Source organism: Caenorhabditis elegans, chromosome X, assembly GCF_000002985.6.
Source record: "Caenorhabditis elegans chromosome X".
In the NCBI taxonomy this organism is placed as follows: Eukaryota; Metazoa; Nematoda; class Chromadorea; order Rhabditida; family Rhabditidae; genus Caenorhabditis; species Caenorhabditis elegans.
Genome location: NC_003284.9, coordinates 7,063,371 through 7,087,573, shown reverse-complemented (window position 1 = coordinate 7,087,573; position 24,203 = coordinate 7,063,371). Strand labels below are relative to the sequence as shown.

Here is a 24,203-nt window from a genome sequence, read left to right as displayed (position 1 = left end):
CCTTTAGCAAACTTTTATTAGGTTTTGCGTAGACTTTGGTCAAACATTGGTACGGATTTTTGAAGAAGATTCATTGCAGTGTACTACCACGTTCTCGTGATCAATTACAAGTACCGAAAGTAGATGCAGCTGGGTACAAGCTGAATTTGGAGGTCAGCACCTGTTCTATGGAAAATATAGACGTATTTGTGAAAGTTTCGTTTCGAGTCTCGAAGTTTCGAGGTCACATGCACGGTATGCGTACAAGTTCCATAAAATTCTGTACAATATTCTAAATAGTCTCCGCAAAAGGTTTCTCCATCCAATCAAGATCGTCGTTTAAAAATCAGTCTGAAACCAAAAAATTCGGTAAATTATCCTAAAGGGTGGTTTATAGAATTTGTTTGATGAATTTTGTAATTTGCTAAAGTAGTTTCATCAGTCATCAAGGCACTGTCATCATTATATAGCAGAACAATTTCTCGACAATATGGGAATGTTTCCAGTTCCAGAACAACTCAGAGAAACCTATAATACAACATTTTGACGTCCATAACGAGTACGCCTTGTATTAGCCTTATCCAAAAATGTGTCTGATTCTAAATATTCTCATTCTGTATACCTTTCCCAGAATGCTAACGGTCAACAATTTTTTGCGAAATTCTCACATTAAAATTACCGTATCTCACGAACAAACGGGCCAGTGTTCTGGTCAAAAACAATTCCCAAATGTTACGTGAATGAGTTTCGGCATCGGGTCGTGTCACCCCGTACCATAACATTGATTGTTGTTTACTCACATGTTGCCGTTAGAAGTTGTCCCGCCCACTTCAACATAGAATTTTCCCGTTTCTTTGTTTCAATAATTTTTTTATTCAATGGATATTTTTTTATATTACCAGATTTCCCTTGTGAGTATAATCAAAAACATTCATGTGGTCTTGGGTTTTTAGTTTGATACGATAGACTCATAATGACCCCAAAGTCCCAAATTTCGTAATAAGACTTCTCATTTTTGGTTCATTTTTCGGCTACAGAGTTCCAAATTCGGATATCCATATGTAACTGGGCAACTCGTGCCTACTTCTCAACCAACTTTAGCCATTTTCTAACTGCCATTAGATTTCAACCACTTTCCAACTAGTTTTATCTGCTTTCTAACTAACTTTACCCACTTCTCAACCAACTTTAACCAACTTTCGCCAACTCTTGTCAACCTTGGCCGAGTACTAGCAACACACCACCAACTTTTTGCAGTTGTTCAGAGCATGAACACACTGCCCAATTTTACAAACTTTGACTAACAAAACTTTTGCCACTTCTGTAAATGGCGGTTATAGAGTGACTAAAGTTGGTGGAGAAGTAGCGCCGATTCACCAAGTTACTCAGCACCCAACAATGTTCCAAAATAAACATAAGATTTCAAAAAAACTTTGCTCTTATTCTCCAAAGATTAAACCTGCAAAAACAAACATTTTTGAATTTTTCACTAGATTTCATTGCGAAATGCGGATTTAATGCGGATTTAATTATAACTCTCTGAAATTTTGTACAGTTACGCTTTTAGAAACTATTTGTTGTTTTCCAGAATGAAGTTAATTCTTCAAATTCTGTTATTTTTGGTTGTGCTGACCTACGACTTCGGCAACCATGAAACCACTCGCCTTGTCACGAAGGTAATTGATTTGAAACCAACCACCATGAAACACTACAAAACTTCCGCTGGATTTGTCTACAACTTCGAGAATATGCGAAGAGGTAACTGTTTTTTTAAAATATAATTCAGTTCTATTCTTTAGCTTTTCCAAAGCACAACTTCTTGGCGTTGAAGAACGTTACTGATTTCCGAACCAACAATGAAACTCAAACAGCGCGCGTTCTCCCAACACTTGATTACCAAGCTGTCTACATTTACGTCTAGTAAGTATCAAAAAAGCGTGAAAAAACTTGCCAAGCTAATCCTTTTCAGCGAAGGCAGCGTTTTCGTTCGAATCCAAATGTGCGATGAAGGTCACATTCTGGATGGAGGCAGTGCGACACAAGGATGGAATTTGGTTGCTTTGGACTTTCCGCGTCTTATCAGAAGCAGCTACTGCCGGTATTTCTCCATGGACAAGAGTCGTCCATTGTTCTATTTCAACGGATCTGCTCACTTCAGTGTCTGGAAAGCTCATGAGTTCTACTACTTCATTGTTCCAGCGGACAATAGACTCAATAATTTTGCCCATTTCCGTTAGTTGATTTTTTATTTCATTAAAGAAAAAGTATCGATTCTGGGTATTTTGAACGATTAGACCCAAATTGTGGTCAAGTAAACAAATTTCGTAACAAAACACAAAAATTGTTCGAACAACTTTTATTGCCCTTGAAAACTTCAAAAAAGTGGCTTAGTTTTTTGATTACTTTGCCACGTCGCAGCGGTCACCTTTTTAATATGTTTTTTAATTGCATATTTAATATCTCTTATTTTGTTGATTAAGAAACATGCCCATACTCGGCATTTGGAGGCAACTTCCTGCCAAATTATGGCAACTTCCTGCCAAGTTTTGCTTGTTTCCAACTTCCTGCCATATTTTGCCAACTTCCTGCCAAATTTTGGCAACATCCTGCCAGCATGTAGCATGCATGGCTTTGGCAACAGTCTGCCAACAGTCTGCCAAACTTCGGCATCAGCTTGCCAACAGCCTGCCAAACTTTTTGGCAACATTTACGGTAAACATGACGCACTGGCGTAATTTCGGAGCATCGGTGCTTTACAGCCGAACTTCAAAATTGAATTTATTCAAACTTTGCGGTGGAACTATCGAATTTCGAATTTTAAAAAACTAACAGTGATAGAAAAATTAGTAGATTATCATAAAATGAAAGCAAAGTGGGAATAAGAACGCATACTACACGAAAAACGAAGTAGGATAACTTCATGTCGTCGCGGTTTCTGAATTAATGTTGTAAAACATGTTATTAAGAAAACCCGACTTGATAGAACGAGCTATGCGGAATTGTTTATTCTTTGAGAACAGTTACATCAACTTGCTTACAATAGTCCTTTACATCACCATGTTCTAGAATTACATGTTGGGCATTTCAGAGCTACTTATCTGTGTTTACCTCCTTGAAACTATTTTCTTCAACATTTTTTTAAAAGTTTCCATTGGATTTCATATTTGAACAACTCTATTCTACTTCATCTTGCGCGCGGGCATAGCTTAGAGGTTAAGGAATTGAGCTGACAGTCACAAGGAGAAGGTTCGGGATCTGGTAGGGCAGAAAAAGGGAAACATGACAGTGCAAGTTGATATCCAGCCGATTGGACTAATTCCAAAAGTAACGTTTTTTTTTCTAATTTTACCTTGTTCTGGTTGAATCGTATGTATGCTAAATTCATTTTATTGATCCCCTTAATACAAAAATTACCATAATCAGTTGAAAAAAAACGAAAAAAGAATTTTTACTGACAACACCTGGGCAACTTCCTGCCAACTTCGTGGCAACTTCCTGCCAAAAAATTTGGCAACTTTTTTTAGTGGCACTAAATAAGTTGCCAGGTTGTTGGCAGGAAGTTGCCAAAGTGTTGCAGGAAGTTGCCTCTGAATGCCGAGTAGATTAAAAACATCACCGATATTAGTCATCTTTAAAACTTTGGGCTAAGTCAGACTTTGAATAAATCTTAACAAACAAAATAACAAAATATATAAGCAATATGATAATTCTAAAAACAATTGCATCCAGGCCGTTTTTTTTAATTTTGAGCCGTCATAAAACAATTTGAATAAGGTTCATTACGAAGTTTTTCTATTTGAGTACATTTTCGATCTATACGTTTAAAAAACTCAAAAGAGTTATTGTTCCTTTATGTGTTTAGTCAGGCGAAAATTTGTCCAAATTTGAATCTAACCATTTTTATGAACATAAGTACAAATTTAGTTTTTTGATAATTTCTTTTTCTAAAGTTTTTTACGAGTGCCAAAAAATATCAAGAAAATCAAGAAGTTTCAAAAATTTAAAAATCAGAATTGAAAAACATTCAAATTGCACAATCCATAGAAAGGTGAAATATTGATAATTTGTTTTCAGTGCTCATCATCTTTGGAATCTGCTCCATTATCAAAGCAATGTTGGACAACTACAACAAATTGCTGGTTAAAGACGAGAAGATGCGTGTTTGTCTAATGATTTGATGTGTTGTACCAAGTGAAGTAACAATAATCAAGAGCCGTCTGTATCATAATCTTTGAATTCATAATCTATCATGACTTCGTTCCGTGCTCATTTTCAAAAATACCTGTAATCATCAAATGCATAAGTGCTCACATGTTCAATTAAATAAAACTTGGTAGCTAAGGTTTTGAAATTTACAAAAAAAATATTTTGTGAAATGATAGATAAAAACAATTTAACTCAAACTGTATAATGAAATCAAAGTTTTAAGCGAATTGGATTGGCCAATAGAAGCAAACTTCATAATGTGGCGATCATATATCTTGTGGAAGCCGAATATTTTGTTTTTCGTCAGTTCTCATCAGTTCCATGGTTCCGCAACAAGTCTGCGGAAGTTAATAAAATGTTCCAAGAATTTTGAAAAAAAACCAGAGCAGCTATATTTATATGGAACTAGTCAGTCTAAAACTTCAGAATTCACAAAACTGCCAAAAATGTGAGAGTGGGCTGAAGAACTTGTACAGTTTATATTGTGATATATTTTCCTTTTTCCAGTTTTTGAGGTACTACATATTATCAAAATACAGGGTGGTCCATAATTATGGTGACACGTGCCGCGCTCATTCGCGGCTTGTTTTTTGGCAACTTAATGGTGTAAATTCTACAGTTTTGTATTGAAGCGATAGAGAAATTAATTTCATTTTATTTAACATAAGAAACTTCTATACAGTGCTCCACATAATGATACGGCCACCCCCAAATTTTGGTATAACTCAAAACTGGGTTGAGATAGCAAAACATAGCAACCTCTCATGCTGACGTTCTTTTGGCACGCAGCATATTTTCGATCGTGGGAGTTTTGACACGGTTTTATTTTACAGTTAGTCTATTATTTTGGAAACAGAAAATATATTGAGCGGTGTGTGTTTCATTAACTTCCAGCTTCTGCCAAGTGAATGTTTGGAATTATCCACAGCCTTTTCTTCACTATTTTTATAAAAAATCTGAACAGTGAGTACAGATTTGGTCATATCTCTGTTCCCTGGTACGATAATGACACAATTTTTTACAGAAATTGAGAAAAAGATTAGTAGGATAGGATGCAATTATTTTCAAAACAAATGTTTTTCCCATGAGTGCTATGACGAGTCGAACGTCAGACATCACAACGTTCATATTTTAACTTCCTTTAACCATCCACCACAGAGGCGCGAGATTCGCAACTACATTAATTGTACTAAAAAACTCATTTTCCGATTTGAAACATCTCGAAATGTGTATTAAGATTTCTCTTATCTGCAGGAGAAGCTAGAAAAGACCTGAGAAAGCAAAATATCTGCAACTAGCGTGCCAACGACAAATTTTTTTCTTTGCTTCAGGGGGTCTGCCGTGTCGCACAAGCACATATTTTCAAAGTTTAATATCATTTTTTGTTCTCTAGAAAATTGTGAATAAAACCTGTGTGGTTTAACTAAATTTAGAAAATTCCATCAAATTGATTAGGCGCGAGAAGTTGTCACCATAATTATGGACCACCCTGTATAGGAGAATAGGTTTTTTGATATCGTGAATTAAATAGAAAAAGGTGTATGTCACAGAGTCATTCAGAAGCTCCCCGCACACAAAATGTTTGGGGGAGGCGTATAGAAATTGCTCGCACTGTATCAAGCATGTTTTACCTCATTACTAAATGTTGTAGTTTTGAGCCACTTTAGGCCGAGAATAGTTTCAGGTACTGATACTCCATCTTTAAAATCTAGTTTTGAATACTTTTACAATTTGATTTTTGATTTCATTCAACTACGGTATGTAAATATTATTGAATTTCTATCAAATCATGATTTTCTATCTCTCATATTCTGTTTGCTGTCAAATATTCCTTTTTTCTTCTGAATGTTTATTTTTCATCACTCACGCAGAACCTATTTGTTCTTACTACAACAATTTCTGACACAAAATTTGCAATAAAATGGCTACGGGGACTTTCAAAAAAGTTAGTTTGAAGCCAGATATTAATTTTCAAAGTTTGGTAAATCTACTAATTTCCTATTTCATTCTATTTTAAAATGTGCTCCAAAATTAGGCCTGAAAGCGTACTTTTTCTGCTTGAACTTGGCGGTTATGGAAGTTTTTACAATGCTGTTTTTAAATTCTGAAAAAACACGAAATTTGCAATAAAATGGCTACGGGGATTTTCAAATAGATTGACAGACGAAAAAATAGATTGACAGACGAAAAAATAGATTGACAGACGAAAAAATAGATTGACAGACGAAAAAATAGATTGACAGACCAAAAATAGATTGGCAGACGAAAAAATTGATTGACAGACGAAAAAATAGATTGACAGACGAAAAATAGGTTGACAGACGAAAAAATAGATTGACAGACGAAAAAATATATTTTTTTACTCTCTGGCTTTCCACTATATTTTACTCTCTGGCTTCCGCACTAAAATGTATGCACTTTTTCTGTTTGAACTCGGGGGTTATGGAAGTTTTTAAAATGCCGTTTTCAAATTCTGAAAGAACACAAAATTTGCAACAAAATGGCTACGGGATATTCTGAACAAGTTGGATAGAAGCTAGATATTAATTTTCAAAGTTTGGAAAATCTAATTTTAAATATACAGTGCTGGCCAAAAAGATATCCACTTTCAGTTTTTTGACGATTTCGATATTTTTTCCAATGGACATAACTTCAAAACTAGGAAAGGTACCAAAAAATTTTCAACTGGTAAAATGTAGCTCGTGATCAGGCCTATGTATTTTTACATGTTGCAATTATTCATCCATCACATGGCAAGTAATAAAGCGGCGGGCATCTCGTGAGTCCGTTTTTGACGATGATTACTAAAACGACTGTAACTCAAGAAACATATTTTTAATGAAAGGTTTGAGAAAGTAACAAAATGTTTATTTAATTTTTCATTGTTTGAACATATCAACTTTGTCCTAAAACCTCCATTTAAAAAAATGTGTGCGCTGAAACTAGTGTCTCATTAGACACTGTTTAGAGGCTTTGTTCAAAAATCAGGTTTCTTGGATTGAAAATCTTTTTCCGACAATTTTTGTGAAGAACTGATGTTGTTATTATATTTGAACTACATATTAACCAATAAACAGAATTCAGAAAAAAAAATCTACTATTTTTGAGACATGAGCTCGAGATTACTCTACACTTCTCTTCTTTAAACTCTCTTGTCTTTTTCAATGGAGGTTTCAGGACGAAGTTAGTATGTTCAAACAATAAAAAATTATATAAACATCGTGTTACTTTCTAAAAACCTTCCATTAAAAATATGTTTCTCGAGTTACAGTCGTTTTAGTAATCATCATCAAAAGCGGACTCACGAGATGTCGGCCGCTTTATCACTTGCCATGTTTTGGGTGAATAATTTAATCATGTAAAAATACATAGGCCTGATCACGAGCTACATTTTACCAGTTGAAACTTTTTTGATAGCTTTCCTAGTTTTGGAGTTATGCTCAATGGAAAAAATATCGAAATCATCAAAAAACAGAAAGTGGATATCTTTTTGGCCAGCACTGTACATAGTCTATTCCATTGAATCTCAAAATGGGCTTAAAAATGTATGCACTTTTTCTGCTTGAACTTTGGGGTTATGGAGGTTTTTGAAATGCCGTTTTCAAATTCTGAAAGAACACAGAATTTGCAACAAAATGGCTACGGGATATTCTGAACAAGTTATATTGAAGCTAGATATTAATTTTCAATGTTTGGAAAATCTAATTTTAAATATACATGGTCTATTCCATTAAATCTCAAAATGGGCTTAAAAATGTATGCACTTTTCTGCTTGAACTTTGGGGTTATGGAGGTTTTTGAAATGCCGTTTTCAAATTCTGAAAGAACACAGAATTTGCAACAAAATGGCTACGGGATATTCTGAACAAGTTATATTGAAGCTAGATATTAATTTTCAATGTTTGGAAAATCTAATTTTAAATGAACATGGTCTATTCCATTAAATCTCAAAATGGGCTTAAAAATGTATGCACTTTTCTGCTTGAACTTTGGGTTATGGAAGTTTTTGAAATGCCGTTTTCAAATTCTGAAAGAACACAAAATTTTCAACAAAATGGCTACGAGATATTCTGAACAAGTTATATTGAAGCTAGATATTAGTTTTCAATGTTTGGAAAATCTGCTATAAACGACACGACACAGCTATAAACGACACGACACATCTATAAACGACATGACATAGCTATAAACGACACGACAAAGCTATTTACGATACGACATAGCTATAAACGACACGACAAAGCTATTTACGATACGACATAGCTATAAACGACATGACATAGCTATAAACGACACGACATAGCTATTTACGATACGACACAGCTATAAACGACACGACACAGCTATAAACGACACGACACAGCTATAAACGACACGACACAGCTATAAACGACACGACATAGCTATTTACGATACGACACAGCTATAAACGACACGACAAAGCTATTTACGATACGACATAGCTATAAACGACATGACATAGCTATAAACGACACGACATAGCTATTTACGATACGACACAGCTATAAACGACACGACACAGCTATAAACGACACGACACATCTATAAACGACACGACACAGCTATAAACGACACGACAAAGCTATTTACGATACGACATAGCTATAAACGACACGACAAAGCTATTTACGATACGACATAGCTATAAACGACATGACATAGCTATAAACGACACGACATAGCTATTTACGATACGACACAGCTATAAACGACACGACACAGCTATAAACGACACGACACATCTATAAACGACACGACACAGCTATAAACGACACGACAAAGCTATTTACGATACGACATAGCTATAAACGACATGACATAGCTATAAACGACACGACATAGCTATTTACGATACGACATAGCTATTTTCGATACGACATAGCTATTTACGATACGACACAGCTATAAACGACACGACACAGCTATAAACCACACGACACAGCTATAAACGACACGACATAGCTATTTACGATACGACATAGCTATTTTCGATACGACATAGCTATTTACGATACGACACAGCTATAAACGACACGACACAGCTATAAACGACACGACACAGCTATAAACGACACGACAAAGCTATTTACGATACGACATAGCTATAAACGACATGACATAGCTATAAACGACACGACATAGCTATTTACGATACGACATAGCTATTTTCGATACGACATAGCTATTTACGATACGACACAGCTATAAACGACACGACACATCTATAAACGACACGACACAGCTATAAACGACACGACATAGCTATTTACGATACGACATAGCTATTTTCGATACGACATAGCTATTTACGATACGACATAGCTATAAACGACATGACATAGCTATAAACGACACGACATAGCTATTTACGATACTAGCTATTTACGATACGACATAGCTATAAACGATACGACATAGCTATTTACGATACGACATAGCTATAAACGACACGACATAGCTATTTACGACACGACATAACTATAAACGACACGACACAGCTATAAACGACACGACATAGCTTTAAACGACACGACATAGCTATTTACAATACGACATAGCTATAAACGACACGACATAGCTATAAACGACACGACTTAACTATAAACGACACGACATAGCTATAAACGACACGACATAGCTATTTACGATACGACATAGCTATAAACGACATGACATAGCTATAAACGACACGACATAGCTATTTACAATACGACATAGCTATAAACGACACGACTTAACTATAAACGACACGACATAGCTATAAACGACACGACACTGCTATAAACGACACGACATAGCTATTTATGATACGACATAGCTATAAACGACACGACATAGCTATTTACGATAGGACGCTGTTTTTAAATTTTGAAAAAACACAAAATTTGCAATAAAATGGCTACGGGGATTTTCAAAAAAGTTAGTTTGAAGCCAGATATTAATTTTTAAAGTTTGGTAATTCTACTAATTTCCTATTCCGTTCTATTTTAAAATGTGCTCCAAGGTTAGGCCTGAAACGTACTTTTTCTGCTTGAACTCGGCGGTTATGGAATTTTTTGCAATGCTGTTTTTAAATTCTGAAAAAACACAAAATTTGCAATAAAATGGCTGCGGGGATTTTCAAATAAGTTAGTTTGAAGCCAGATATGAAATAGCCAGATCTTAAATTTTGAATACTTTTACAATTTGATCTTTGATTTCATTCAACTACGGTATGTAAATATTTTTGAATTTCTATCAAATCATGATTTCCTATCTCTCTTATTCTGTTTGCTGTCAAATATTCCTTTTTTCTTCTGAATGTTTATTTTTCATCACTCACGCAGAACCTCTGTGTTCTTACTACAACAAATTCTGACAAAAAAATTAAAAGAAAAAATGCCAAGGGGCCTTGGAAATAAGAACTGGGAACTTGTCATTTGTCAAGATTGTTTTAAATTTTTTGTCACCAAACCAATTATTTTAAGTTTTATTAGCACGGATACTCATTTCACACTTATCCTAATGGATCACACGGCGGTTTTGTTAACAACCGAACTTCCCAGGCCTTCATCATTTCAACCGAGCTCTGACCCTGGCTCAAAGTCATGTTGTTGTAAAGTGCACCAGTTTTCTCATTAATCATGAACGAAGCTTCAGTGAAAAATGCTCGGTTAGGTTTTGAGTCATATGAGCACGAGCGTTGATAGCAGATAATTGAAAAGCGCACATACAAAGAAAACAACTGATAAGACGAAAAGTCAAAACAGAGTAATGATATATGTCTGCAACAACAGAGTTGTTATTGACCTGGTGAGCTTTTTTGCAGGGAATTTCGAAAGAGAGAATGAGCTGCTCCCCCGCATTCAGGTCACCTGTTCGGCTCGGAGAATCTCTGTGTGAGAAGAAATGGGCCGCTCAAGATTTTGAAATTTTCGTGTCCACGTGAAAATGCCGTTTGCCCACAAAAAGTAACAAGGGTTTTTGGGTGTGATGAGTCATTGACCTCAACCAGTATGATTGGATGTGAGGAAAAAGTAGTGGAAAAGCCCAGAATGTGTAAATGTGTGTGTTGTTTTACCCTTAAAGTCACTTGTCAGTTATAGCTTATTTAGCTTATTATAGCTTATTATAGCTTATTAAAAAAGTTTCACTTTGAGGATAATGTTTCGATTTGTTTAAGAGTTCCAACTTCCAATTTACAAAACAAACATACAAAGTTGATGGCGTCTAAGAAAGTTGAATTCTAAAAAATTCTAAAACGTGTGTTATTTAATGTTTTAACTTGGAACTTCACGATAAGTAATCAAACAAAATGTCGGCAGGGAATATATGTTTGAAAAATTTAGAGCAAAAGCTCCAATATTGGGATTTTTTTTCTTTATCACGTTGCCAGTAAGTTTTTGCAGAGGGATCTGAACAATTTTGGGGTTGCACCAATTTTTGATGGTAATGTTTTGTTCATTTCAAACTTTTCAAACTTTTCAAACTTTTCAAATTTCTCGATATTTTTCAAATTTCGCGCTATATGTCCTCACTCATATAAAATTTAATTTTTCGGGTCGGTTGAAAGGCGTTGCAGCTCGATTTGAATACAATTCTTAGTGATATTGAAGATTCCAACCGTACATATTTTTCTGAAGCTACTAAATAATTAGAATTAGTCAATAATTCTTTAACCACTTTGAATCCCATAGTTTCCGAAAATCTTTGAAAGTAAATGGTGTTGTAAGTTTTAGCTATGTAGCTATCAATACATGTACTTGCAAAAAAAAACGAAAAATGAAAACGAAAACTGCAGAATTGTGAATTGGCTCAAACTTCCAGCTCAGACATAACAGAACAAAAACTAGCCAGTTAATCAAAGTTTCCAATTTGCTTCGAACCCAGGAAAACTTGTGACATTTTTTTCAAAACCTTCCGGGATTCTACCTAATGACGAGGATATCGGCTCGAAAACCATGCACCTTGACTGCCAGAGACAGCTGTGTTCTTGTTCGTTAAGACGCCGCCCACCCATCCAACACATTCTTTGCCGTAGCTCAAGAGAAACATCCGAGTTAAAAGAGAAATCAAGGCTCTTTACTGAAACATTACTTTACTCACTTTATTACTTATTTTTGTAAAAACCATAGGTTTTTGTTTTTCATTGTTCATATTATTGAGTTACTGAGATGGGAATTCGATTGGCGTGGGCAGATAATGATGCAAAGTAAGTTTTCATCCAATGGTAATATTGAAATAGCTATAATTTTTAGAAATGGTTTGGAATGGGCTCCACCAATTAGAGTTATAGCAGTCGTTACATTATTGGCATCAACACTGGATGTGTTGGCTGATCTTCTTGTTTGTAACAGGTATCCTTTTACGTTTTGAAATATTCATGAAAAAAAATTTTGGGTATAATCACCAACTTTTTAACTTGTACGTTTCTCATCGCCGGGAAATTATTATAGTTTTCAATATATGTTATATCTTTTTAATTTACTTGCTCTGGTAATTTAAACGTTTTCTATGTTTATTCAAAAACATACCTAGTTTTTATAGGTTACCAAATGTTAATTGCAACGGGCAGAAATGTTCCAAAATCTGCAAAAATGCGAAACATACAACCAAAACGCTCACTTTGATATTTAAATAGTTCCTAATTCCTTCTGGCTACTGAGACACGCACAAATTGACAACATAGAACATTTTAACTAAATTTTCCGTTTTTAAAGAATTTTAAACCACGACAAAGAAATATTCAAAATGTTTCGAGGGGTCTATATGGGATTCGGTCACTTGCGGTTTTTTCAAGTGTAACAAATCAAACAAAAAACTGAAATATACACATTATGAATTGAACTTTCTAAATAAATAATTAGCCCATTTTGTGCGAGTTTTTCTTTTTCTAAGACGTTGCTCAATATTGATAAACTAGCGATTTGGAATTTTATTATACAGTTTACACTGTAATATTGATAAAATAAATCTTAGGCTGAAAAACACCCAAGAAGTTAAAATAAATAATAAAACATTTGTTTCGTTTACAGAATTGCAGAATACCTTGGAAATTTTCAAAGTCAAACAGCGATATACGCCGCATATGGCTACTTCTTTTTCACTGGAATCAGTCTTTTCGTTTACTTATTCGAAATGATCGACGTTTGTAAAACCTTAAAATACGACGAGGAGAACGTTTTCTACGCTCGATTGGCAAAGTCACTGGTTCTTGCTCTTGAAGAAGTGAGTATTATTGCAATTTTGTTTCTTCTTTGAAATATTACAAACCTGAGGGGGTGAAAATATCAAATGTCTGTCAACACTTACATGCAATGCTTGACGCTTTCTCTCGTATCCGTAACTTTGTCGAAATGTATTTTAAAGTCTGAGAAGTGCTAAGAAAACATCTAAAGAACATTTCCGCTAACTGGATAGGGCTTTTACCTTGATTTGTTATTACCTTCGGAGTCTAATTTTCGAGGCTCCAGAGTTTACACTTTATGAACATATATTATATTTTACCACGATCCATGAGTTCAGAGTAAAAGTCAACTAATAATCTGTAGACTTATCAATTGGTCAAAAAACACCCTTCGTGCTGGCTATCTTTACAATGTTGACAGAATATTGTGGATATAAAAACAACATGGATTGTGAGAAACGGAGAAAGAGTGGGTCGAGCGATCACATCAGGTGCGATGAAAGATAATTAAGATGGCAGAGGAGCCATGGAAAAAGTATCGGTTCAACGATCAGATATATAGTGATTTGCCCGCACATTTGGGGGGAAAAATGTTTATTGTTTAGCAAAATGTGGGGTTTTTCAGGGGAAACGCTTCAAATGTTAGTAATCTTCATAGCTTAGCAAGTCTGAAAAATTTAAGTGTTTACCTTTGAACCTGCCATTTAGATTAATTGGAAGCTTTGCATGAATAAAGTGCAAGTGTACTTAACAACTTACCAAATTTGCGAAAAAATTGCGCACAACAAAGTTCATTAGAAGCAGCGCTTATAGCGTAAATTATCAGAAGGCTCGGTGTTTTACTTGACGAGCTATGCTCGAATTTGAATTTAATCCAATTTTGGGGAAAACCACTCAGAAGTTTCAATATTCCGCGTTATGTTGAAAGAAAACAATTTAAAATCTAAAATACTTACGAGTAGTAACGATAATTGCTAAAAACTCGAAATATTGTTTTTTACATATGGATAAATTTTGAAACATTTCATAAGTTTTTGTTCAAAGTACAGATTTTTTAAACAATTTTTTTTTGACGTCTTGAGAAGCTTGAACAAATATGGGGCGCTTGAAGTGTGATGCTTGAACATCTGATCTTTACAGTATTGCACCAATTTACCAATAGTTTTACTATCGGCATGAGAAAATTTAGATTTTTTTAGATTTTAAATTTTAATAGAATATTTATCATTTGCATGAAATTGTATTTTTCTGCTATATTCTCTGGTCAGAAGAAATCGCTTCCAAAAATCAAAAATCGAATACATTGCCACAAGATTGTATAGCCAAACATTGTGGGTGTCGAGAATGATGAACGGTAGTGATTTGGTGACAACCAAAGAAAATTTTTTATCCTCTGAACCTCTAGAAGACAGCTCGCGGGAAAGCGAACAAGTGTAGCACCTGTTACGTTTGAACTTAGCTCACAAAGGTCAAAGTTTTTTGAAATGAGATAACTTCTAAAAATTTGGAACAATGGATACATTATTACATAAACTCCAATAAACTAGTATTTTGTATTTTGTACTACATTGTTATAATAGATTTTGAAAATTTGGATGGTAAAGAGTAAAACAATATGAGTATACATTTATTGCAATTTTGAATTAGGTAATTATAAATTATGTTCAAGGGAGGCCAAACATAAACTAAGTAAATTATGTTCATAAGTTTATTAATAAATTTAAAAAAAAAGAATCATATTGGAGTCTAAACAAGAAAAGAACTTGAAAGGAATTGACACAGTATAAGCAGGCAAAATGAGAGAGCGGTCTGGATTTTGTTATGTTGGTTCAGCTTTGACAAGTGGTCTACTTTCATGAAAGTATTATATTAAAATCAAATAAGTGTTTTCTGAAAAAGCCTAAGGAAAGTTTAATTTGATATGAAATTGCAAATTTTTAATTGAGACTCGAAAACTAAAATAAATAGATTACAGTAAGATTAACTCATTTCAATTTCACCCTATTTTCAATAAGTAATTCACTAGATGGATCTGAAGTCAAGCAGTTCATACCTTCATTACAACATCTGAGGGTAGGCTTCTGGACAAAATTTTTGAATGTGAGACTGTTCGAAAACATTCTGAAACCAGTGCAACACGGACAAGCAAAAATGTGCACTGCAGAACATACGATCAGTAGTTTTTAAACATAGTTTCCAACTGTCTAACAGTAATGACTTAATAAAATTTTGTGGTTCGCATTAAAGAAGTGTTATGATACTCAAGAAAAAATTATATTTATGTATTGCAGGTTCCTCTCCCCTCACTGATGAATTTACTCTTCACAAATGAACCACGCCTATCACTCGCCTCTCCCGTATATTTTTCTTCTTGGATTAAACTTGTAGCCCTTACGTGGGGACTCGTCAAATTCACAAAACTACGATTCTTTTGGCCATGTCTCCCCTTAAATCCGAAACATGACGCAAAGTATGTCGTTAAATTGCTTTTCCTCGTAAAACTTTTCCAATTTTCAGAGAAAACGTTCGTCGCTGTTTCACATTTACGGCATACCGTATTTGCATGGTGATTGTCAACATTTGTCATATTCTTGCAATTTATATTGTCATCAAGAACATTATTGCGACAGGATCCGGCGGGAGACAAATTGACGTTAAAGAGCAAAGATTATAGATGTTTTGAAAGTAGATTTTAAAATATTCGTTTTGTAAACCGGTTCCAATTTTTGATTACAGGTTAATTAGTTCTGATTGTACTTGGGTGTGGTGACTTTTTAAACACATCTTTAATAAAATATTTTTTATATAAAAACTATTTTATTGCAACATCTGAACAACAATAAGTCATTCACATAATTTTTGCTGTTAGTGAACGTAGTAATATCGTGAAAATTATCAAAACTTCGATATTTGGTTTTAAAGTTTTTGAACATTCTTATTCTCAATTAAGTTTCTGAAATTAAGTTACCATTAAATTAAATTTGTTTGAAGTTTTTTCTTTTTTTTTCAAATTTTACTCGTCGGCAATTATGTAGTTTTTTTTTCAAAAACCATATATCCTGTTCGTAATTGTGACTATTTTGGTTATGAAAAAGAATGCTTAACAATAGGAGTATGTTTAGTAGTTTACTTTTTGAAAAACGATAGTTCTGCTCTAACCCGTATAAATATATATATATATATATTTATTTATTTATTTATTTATTTATTCAATCAAAAGAAGATAGCGCATGACATAGAGGTAACCAGTGAGAAGGATTGAGTAATAAAATGATCACATAAACCAGACATAGTTAGGGTTATCAAGTTGGGGGAAGAATTAACTCAAGGGGAATAGAATTAAGACGTGTCGAGAATGCTTGACGGCTGAGCGGTTTCAATAGATGTTGAGCCAGTCGGTTCCAGAGTGGCAGGTTCATTAGTAGAAAACTATTGTTGATTGGTACACAGGCACGCATCATGTATGGAAACCGTGGAGAGCGGGACTTCTCGTCGTTTGCCGCCAGCTTCCTACCCAAGGCTTCGCAACTTCTTACCCAAGTCTTGCCCAAAAAATAAAAACATTTATAAGGAGTTGCCAAGACTTGGGTAAACCTTGGGCAAGAGTTGGCGCCGCCTCAAAAATGAAAAAAGTCGTCGACTTGCCTCGTCGTCCCGAGCGTCGCCCAAGTCTTACCCAAGTCTTACCCAAGTTTTGCCTATTTCTTACCCAATTTATACCTGTGTGTTGAACTTTGATCTCATTTCCCGTTGTGCCGAAGTCTTACCTGCTGAGCCATGATGGTCGCGCAAAAAGATGCACACTAGTAATAATATATCGTACTCATATTCTGATAGATATTTTTGAGGAAGTACCAGACATATCTGATTGATACGGTATTCTCACATACCTTGTTTCAGTTGTTTTCAAGTGTGCTCCCTAATGATTCTAAGTTCAGAATTTAGAGAATTACTGTAATTCGTGTTTGTTTCATGTCTCTTAATTTTATAAAAGTTTACATTTCAAAGGAACAGTTCAGTCTTAGAAAAATTCAAAATTTGATGCATAGGATTGACTGACTATTATCTGACTATTGGACTGACTAGGAGAAGAATCTTCCTGAAGATAACTTTTCTTTTTATTTTTAGATAAATTATATGGTTTATTAGATAAAATGGCAATAAAAATCAGACTCTGTTCGTACATTTTCTTTAACAATGTTAGCCATCAAAGAAAAATATTTAGAATTTGCCTTTGAAGGGACAAGTTTTCCTGTGAATTCTTTCAATTACATTGAAATTCCTCTATTGTAAATACAAATTAATCAAAAGACAAAGTGTCGATTTACGCTAAACATTGCGCATGTGGAATTTCGGAATCTTGTTCGTTCTTTACATCTGCAAACTTGGGTAAGAAGTTGGCAAAACTTGGCTAAGGCTTGGGCAGAACTCGGGCGAGGGAGTTTACACTAGAATTGCTGAAGTTGGGTAAGACTTGGGCATACTCTGGGTTAGAAGTTGGCAAGAGTTGGGTAAGAAGCTGAAAAGGCCCAAACTTGGGGAAGAAGCTGTCGGGAATTGCCGAGGAATTCTTTAGTGCTGAGACATCCGGAAAATGGTATTCGCCAGATAAGATGTTGTGGTAGGTCCTTAATATTTGGAGAATTCGCTGGTGTTGAATGGATTTTTGATTTGACTGAGCCAGTCGATCATCGTACGACGTGTTTGAGACATTGCATCGTTGATACACTCTTCTTGAATAGAATTTCAGCGGCATTTCAAGTAGCTTTATCAGACGTTTGGAGTTAGGGTTGTAGACCTCACATCCGTAATTCAGCAGCGGTTGAACGTAAACGTTGTATAACTTAAAGTACAAACTGACATTGGTAAAGCGAAAGCATCGAAGAAGCTGTCTACACTTGAGGAAAGCAGAATTTGATACATATTCGATATGTTTTTGGAAGTTTAGCTTGCAATCCACGAAAATGTCTAGATCGTTGACTGAATACTTTTTAATTATTTGTATTCCATTCGCATGATAATCTGTTCTTGGGTTGCGCTTCCCGAGGTGTATGACATTGGTTTTGTTCTCGGCCAAGTTTAAGTTTCACTTTGCACACCAATCAGTGACGACATTGATCGCTTTTTGCATAGAGTCCGAATTTTCACCGAGTATCTTGATATCGTCGGCAAATGCGTATACAAAAACATCCGTGGGGAACAGTTCCAGTAGGTAATTAATGTAGACAAGGAATAAGAACGGTCCACTGACCGTATCGCAAGATTATTTTGTTGGAAATCTTCAATTAACACCTTTATTCCAAATAACTATTTTTGGCATTGAGAGTGTTACAAGTTTATTTCAAGATAAACAATTTATAAATGTTAGATGTAAAAATATTTTTGAAAACAAGAAAGAACAAACACTGAGGAATTTTATTTTGTCGTGTAATCATCGAAATGTTTTCAGTTATTTCGATAAATTAATAGATTCTGTTAAAAAAACATTTTTTTTATTAAATTTTTCTTTTTAAAACGTCTTCCCTAACCCTCATAGTTTTCTCATTGCATTTCGCAACTCTCCATTTAATGCCTGTGCCGGGGCCGTGGCGAGAACTATTTGCGCAAAGCGCTCTACTGTACGACACGTTGACCAATCAACTGCACACACACGACGCGCAACGTCACACTCCCGCCCTCTGTACACGCATTTGACTCAGTTTGGAATCGCTCCCCATTCTGTACGGTCTCACAGACAAACCAGTGAGATTAGTGGATCGTCATGGCTCTCATCAAGTTGCTCCTCGCATCTTTGGGTAAGTTTTTGTTTTAGAAAATGTGAAGTATTCTTCATTTGGTGTTTTTGATTAGGAAAAAAGAATTTTATACAAAACTAATATTAAATTAATTAAAATTTTGCAGCGATAACTTCGGTATGTGGAATGTACTCAAAAAAGGATGATGTCGTCGAGCTGACCGAGGCCAATTTCCAATCAAAGGTTATCAACTCTGATGATATTTGGATTGTTGAGTTCTATGCTCCATGGTGCGGTCACTGCAAGAGTCTGGTCCCAGAATACAAGAAAGCTGCTTCAGCACTCAAGGGAGTCGCCAAGGTTGGAGCCGTTGATATGACTCAACATCAATCCGTCGGAGGACCATACAATGTTCAAGGATTCCCAACTCTCAAGATCTTCGGAGCCGACAAGAAGAAGCCAACAGACTACAACGGTAAGCAATTATCCAATTTCTTCTTAATAATTTACAAGCGGAAATTTGGATTGGTTGTCGACAAACTTGCACAAAAATAACTGAAAAAGGACAATAGTCACAAGCCGGTACGGCAAACAAAAACTGATTTGTCTCATTTCCACCCTCTCCCCACTCGAACTATTTTCTGTGTGCACTGTCGGTCAGTCAATTGAGCTGGCCGCAACTAGTTGTGTGTTTAGTAACTGTTTGCTCAGATATTATGTTTGGCCGATCCGCTCTATAGATGTGGACGACCTTGCGGCAAAGTAATTGTGCGTACCAGTCTATAGGGTGGAAGATAGGAGAGACGCCGGCCTCTGAGCGATCTGGGTCATTTAGAGCGTGCGTGTGTCTGTGTATGTGTGTAAAAAGACCAAGATGATATTGATTTATTTTTGCAGGACAAAGAACTGCTCAGGCAATCGCTGACTCGGTTCTCGCTGAAGCCAAAAAGGCAGTCTCTGCTCGGCTTGGAGGAAAATCATCAGGAAGCAGCAGCAGTGGATCCGGATCTGGATCTGGAAAGCGTGGAGGAGGTGGATCTGGAAATGAAGTTGTTGAACTTACTGATGCCAACTTCGAGGATCTCGTTCTCAACAGCAAGGATATCTGGCTTGTCGAGTTCTTTGCCCCATGGTGCGGACACTGCAAAAGCCTTGAGCCACAATGGAAGGCCGCCGCTTCTGAACTCAAGGGCAAAGTTCGTCTCGGAGCTCTCGACGCCACTGTTCATACTGTCGTCGCCAACAAGTTCGCCATTCGTGGATTCCCAACCATCAAGTATTTCGCTCCAGGATCTGATGTTTCTGACGCTCAAGACTACGATGGAGGACGTCAATCTTCTGACATCGTTGCCTGGGCTTCAGCTCGTGCTCAAGAAAACATGCCAGCTCCAGAGGTCTTTGAAGGAATCAACCAACAAGTCGTAGAGGATGCATGCAAGGAGAAACAGCTTTGCATTTTTGCCTTCCTCCCACACATTCTTGACTGCCAATCGGAGTGCAGAAACAATTATTTGGCTATGCTCAAGGAGCAATCCGAGAAATTCAAGAAGAACCTTTGGGGGTATGTTTTATATAATTTTACAAAATTTCATTCTAATTTAAATAATTTCAGATGGATTTGGGTTGAAGGAGCCGCTCAGCCAGCTCTTGAGGAGTCCTTCGAAGTTGGAGGTTTTGGATATCCAGCCATGACTGCTTTGAACTTCCGCAAGAACAAGTACGCCGTGCTCAAGGGATCCTTCGGAAAAGATGGAATCCACGAGTTCCTCCGTGATCTCTCGTATGGAAAGGGACGCACTTCTTCCCTTCGAGGAGATGGATTCCCAAAGATTCAGAAGACTGAGAAGTGGGACGGAAAGGACGGAGCCCTTCCAGCTGAAGACGACATCGACTTGTCTGACATTGACCTCGATAAGACCGAGCTTTAAAATCATGAATTTTCTACATACATCGACACCAAAAACTTACTCTCACCATGCAATTTTGTTTTAATTGTAACGGGTGTTCTCACCAGATAACTCGTCTAACTGCGTTACATCCATACATGTTTTGTGACTTTAGCGATTTTTCTCGTATTTATTTATTTTTGTTCTCTGTTTTGTTAAATAAAGTATTTCAGGAAGCTATGGATTATTAAAAGTGAAAATCAAAAATCTTCGGTTGAAGGTTTTCAAATTCTTGATTTTCTTTTTCAATACGGAACTAAGGGTTGAGAAATATTTAATATCGATGTAAGATATATTTTTAATAACTTTCAGCTGCTAGAGCAACTTAATAATTCAAACGTTACCAATTCAATTACTCGGGCACAAAGGGATACAAAACCAAAGAAGCAGAAAACTTGTGCTGGTCAGATCAAATAAGTAAAATTTGGTGATTTTCACCACTATTAGTCAAGAAACAAAGTTATGAACTGATATGTTTAGATTGTTTTTTTTTCTGGTTTATGTTCACATTCAACCACACCATTTGTTCTGAGCTTTTTCAAGGTTACGTGCTCCTAGTTCATATTCATAATTCATATTCATTTTCATTTTCATATTCATATTCAAAAGAGTTGTTTGCGATTTTTTAAAATAAATTTCCGAAATGTTGATTGTTTCAGAATATTTTACAGATTCTTTTTCAAACAAGACGTTTTCAATAAATTCATGATTTACCAATTTTTTTAAACACACGACCAGTGTTTTGAATATTGGGATGCGCTTTTATTTTTAATATTTGATTTTTCAAGGAATTATATGTAGAAAAATACATTTTAAAGTTACAGAAACTTTAGAAAAATTTGTTTTGCTTCACACATTTTTATAACAATTGCTATATTCATTTTAAAAATAGTAGAAGACATTAATAGACTTATGAAAATGTTGATGAGTTTGTTTTTGTACTTTTAGATAATTATTAGAGGTCGCCTTAATGTGACAAATATTGAAATTTATCAAGCAATATCAAATTTCCAATTTAAAACAAGTTTGATTTAATCTGCAATGTTTGAGTTTGTTGTGCTGATTGAAAATAAAATTCCGAGCACAATAATTACTAGAAAAATAAGGTCACAATGGGAAAATAGAAACTCGTTAAAAACAGTTTTAAACTGTTTTCTTAAGCAAAGCTCTTCTATAGTTCTAAATTCAGAAAGCATTTGGATTTCTGGTCACCGAGTAACTGCATATTTGTTTTTTGTTTGTGGCACTTTCTGGAATTTTAATAATTCAGCTGAAAGTATAGACAGACGGATGTTTTCAAGATGTTCTTAGTTCCTTTTTCATTCCATTCGAATTCATGTACAACGAAACATCTCTCTTATCTCGAAACACTAACCTCATACTCTTGTTTGTGTAAATGGTTCTAAGCATCTAAAATGCACTAAAAACTGAAAAAGGGTACCTTAGCTGAACCATCTCATTTGACGACAAGTACATTTTTGTCATATTTCGTTTTCACACATATTTTCTTATCAATTTTTGAAAACCTGCTGATAGTCGCCAACCACTCAAAACAGTGTCGATGGTCGTGAACAATTCTCCGAAAATCGTTAAATGTGGAATTTATCGGTCAATGCCGACAAAGTTCTTTTGATGAAAATGTGGGCGGAGCGTCGGTACAACAGAGTTGAAGCTCTTTGTCGTTTTTTGGAGCTGAATTCGTTGAAATAATAATAATTAGGTCATGTTATCTTATGAAAATAATTCTGATAACGATGGCAGCTGTTTTAGTTTCAAGAGTGATGTGCTGTTGTGCTGTTGTGAAATTCAGCATGCTTTACAATTTCACAGTACTTACTTATTTTTTCGAGCTTCATAACACTTTCCTACTCTTGTTAACCGCTCATTGATATTTGTATTCTTATCCATGACCATTCTAAGTTTATTATTTTGAACTTGAACACGAGAAAGAACTATGCACTGTTGTGAAATTATGATTGTTTCGAAACTGAGCGAAAAAATACAAAAATTGTTTTTTATGACTTTATATTAGACTTGCTCAAAATTTCATAACTTATTTCGCTAGTAGAATATGAATACCTATTTATAGTTTTCCTTCACATTGGTGGAAGTTTTTTGCACATTAACAATTCCTCATCTTATTCTGACTCATTTTGCAGCAACGTGTGAACTTGCACTCTTTCTAACCACTGAAAAAAAATGTGTTCTCACGATACCCAAACTCCAATGTTCGTTAGAAGTCGTTTCAATTTAGTTAATTCATCCAGATTAACAATTCATGAAAGGTGGAGTACCGAATTTTGAGAGTTTGCTGTTTTATACCCAAAATGGGCCAAGCCTACCAGATTTCATAATGAAACGTTCTGGAAATTTCTAAAATAGTTTTTTTGTTGATTAAGGTACCTTACCGGCCGACGGGTGTACAAAATTGTGTAATATTTGTGCACCCATCGACCGAAAAAGATCTCTATTATCAAAATAAGCATTGAAGATGACATTCGAACTAGAACCAACTTCCGCATGTTCTGAATTTGTTCAGTTGGCAAAATTTGAAAATTTTGCTGAAATTATGTCTTCTTTCCGAAACTGAGCCGGCACATTGAGCGTGGTTCGAAAAATCAAAGTCTCAATTTGGATCACTACCATTAACTGTTTTCTGCGTTAGTTTCCCACCTGAACGGGAGCTCATGTTATCAATGCTCTGTCTGCCATATCAAAAATTTATCATCGCCATCTGGAAAGTGGGTGACCGCCCACATCATAACTCTCTGATTCATTACTTCACAACCATTGTACTTGAGAACTCAAACACCTCTCGACTTTTATTTTTTGTTATTTTTTTTTTGGTTTTGCATCTGGCGCCACAAAAATAACTTTAAGAAATGATTAATTGCACTTTTCATTAGACGCCGTTTCTTTTTTGAAAGTCAAAGTTTTGAGCACACTACACTTTTTCACTGTTCCCGATTTCTTCTAGTTCTATTTTTGCCGAGAGAAAATGTGAAGAAGTGTGCTTGATTTGAAACAGATGCACAACAGACACTTCTTCAAGGCTCCACCCAGCACGTGTGCTTCGTGCAGAACAAGTCATGTATACTTTTGGTGGTTCGCAAAAACCTGTTTCGCTCTTTTTACCGCTAATTTTTTCTT

At 35.4% G+C, this 24,203-nt stretch overlaps 4 protein-coding genes and 2 non-coding genes across 6 annotated transcripts; 4 read left to right on the top strand and 2 right to left on the bottom strand.

Annotated features, from left to right (window-relative positions):
* The first annotated feature begins 1,561 nt into the window (after window positions 1-1,561).
* On the top strand, window positions 1,562-4,320 carry C36B7.4 (uncharacterized protein). The gene is made up of 4 exons (NM_076792.4): window positions 1,562-1,737; window positions 1,779-1,899; window positions 1,949-2,211; window positions 4,054-4,320. Exons 1-4 carry the CDS (start codon window positions 1,569-1,571, stop codon window positions 4,155-4,157), a joined length of 657 nt encoding a protein of 218 aa, NP_509193.2. The 5' UTR covers window positions 1,562-1,568; the 3' UTR covers window positions 4,158-4,320.
* Y1B5A.1 (uncharacterized protein) lies at window positions 1,935-2,207 on the bottom strand (the record flags this gene model as incomplete). Its single annotated transcript, NM_076791.1, has 1 exon — window positions 1,935-2,207. The coding sequence occupies one exon, from the start codon at window positions 2,205-2,207 to the stop codon at window positions 1,935-1,937; it is 273 nt and encodes a 90-aa protein (NP_509192.1).
* A 7,903-nt stretch (window positions 4,321-12,223) lies between the features above and the next one.
* On the top strand, window positions 12,224-16,184 carry B0403.6 (DUF5658 domain-containing protein). Its single transcript, NM_001029152.6, has 5 exons — window positions 12,224-12,397; window positions 12,444-12,542; window positions 13,221-13,413; window positions 15,664-15,842; window positions 15,890-16,184. Exons 1-5 carry the CDS (start codon window positions 12,360-12,362, stop codon window positions 16,044-16,046), a joined length of 666 nt encoding a protein of 221 aa, NP_001024323.1. The 5' UTR covers window positions 12,224-12,359; the 3' UTR covers window positions 16,047-16,184.
* A 2,826-nt stretch (window positions 16,185-19,010) lies between these two features.
* pdi-6 (Protein disulfide-isomerase A6 homolog) lies at window positions 19,011-21,232 on the top strand. Its single transcript, NM_076789.8, has 4 exons — window positions 19,011-19,167; window positions 19,274-19,582; window positions 20,005-20,668; window positions 20,720-21,232. The coding sequence occupies exons 1-4, from the start codon at window positions 19,134-19,136 to the stop codon at window positions 21,033-21,035; spliced, it is 1,323 nt and encodes a 440-aa protein (NP_509190.1). The 5' UTR covers window positions 19,011-19,133; the 3' UTR covers window positions 21,036-21,232.
* Window positions 19,665-19,805, bottom strand: B0403.9. Its single transcript, NR_071430.1, has one exon. It is a non-coding gene; the product is annotated as an Unclassified non-coding RNA B0403.9 (non-coding RNA).
* Window positions 21,233-24,055: 2,823 nt separating the features above from the next.
* Window positions 24,056-24,197, top strand: B0403.8. The gene has a single exon (NR_071429.1). It is a non-coding gene; the product is annotated as an Unclassified non-coding RNA B0403.8 (non-coding RNA).
* The last annotated feature ends 6 nt before the right edge of the window (window positions 24,198-24,203 follow it).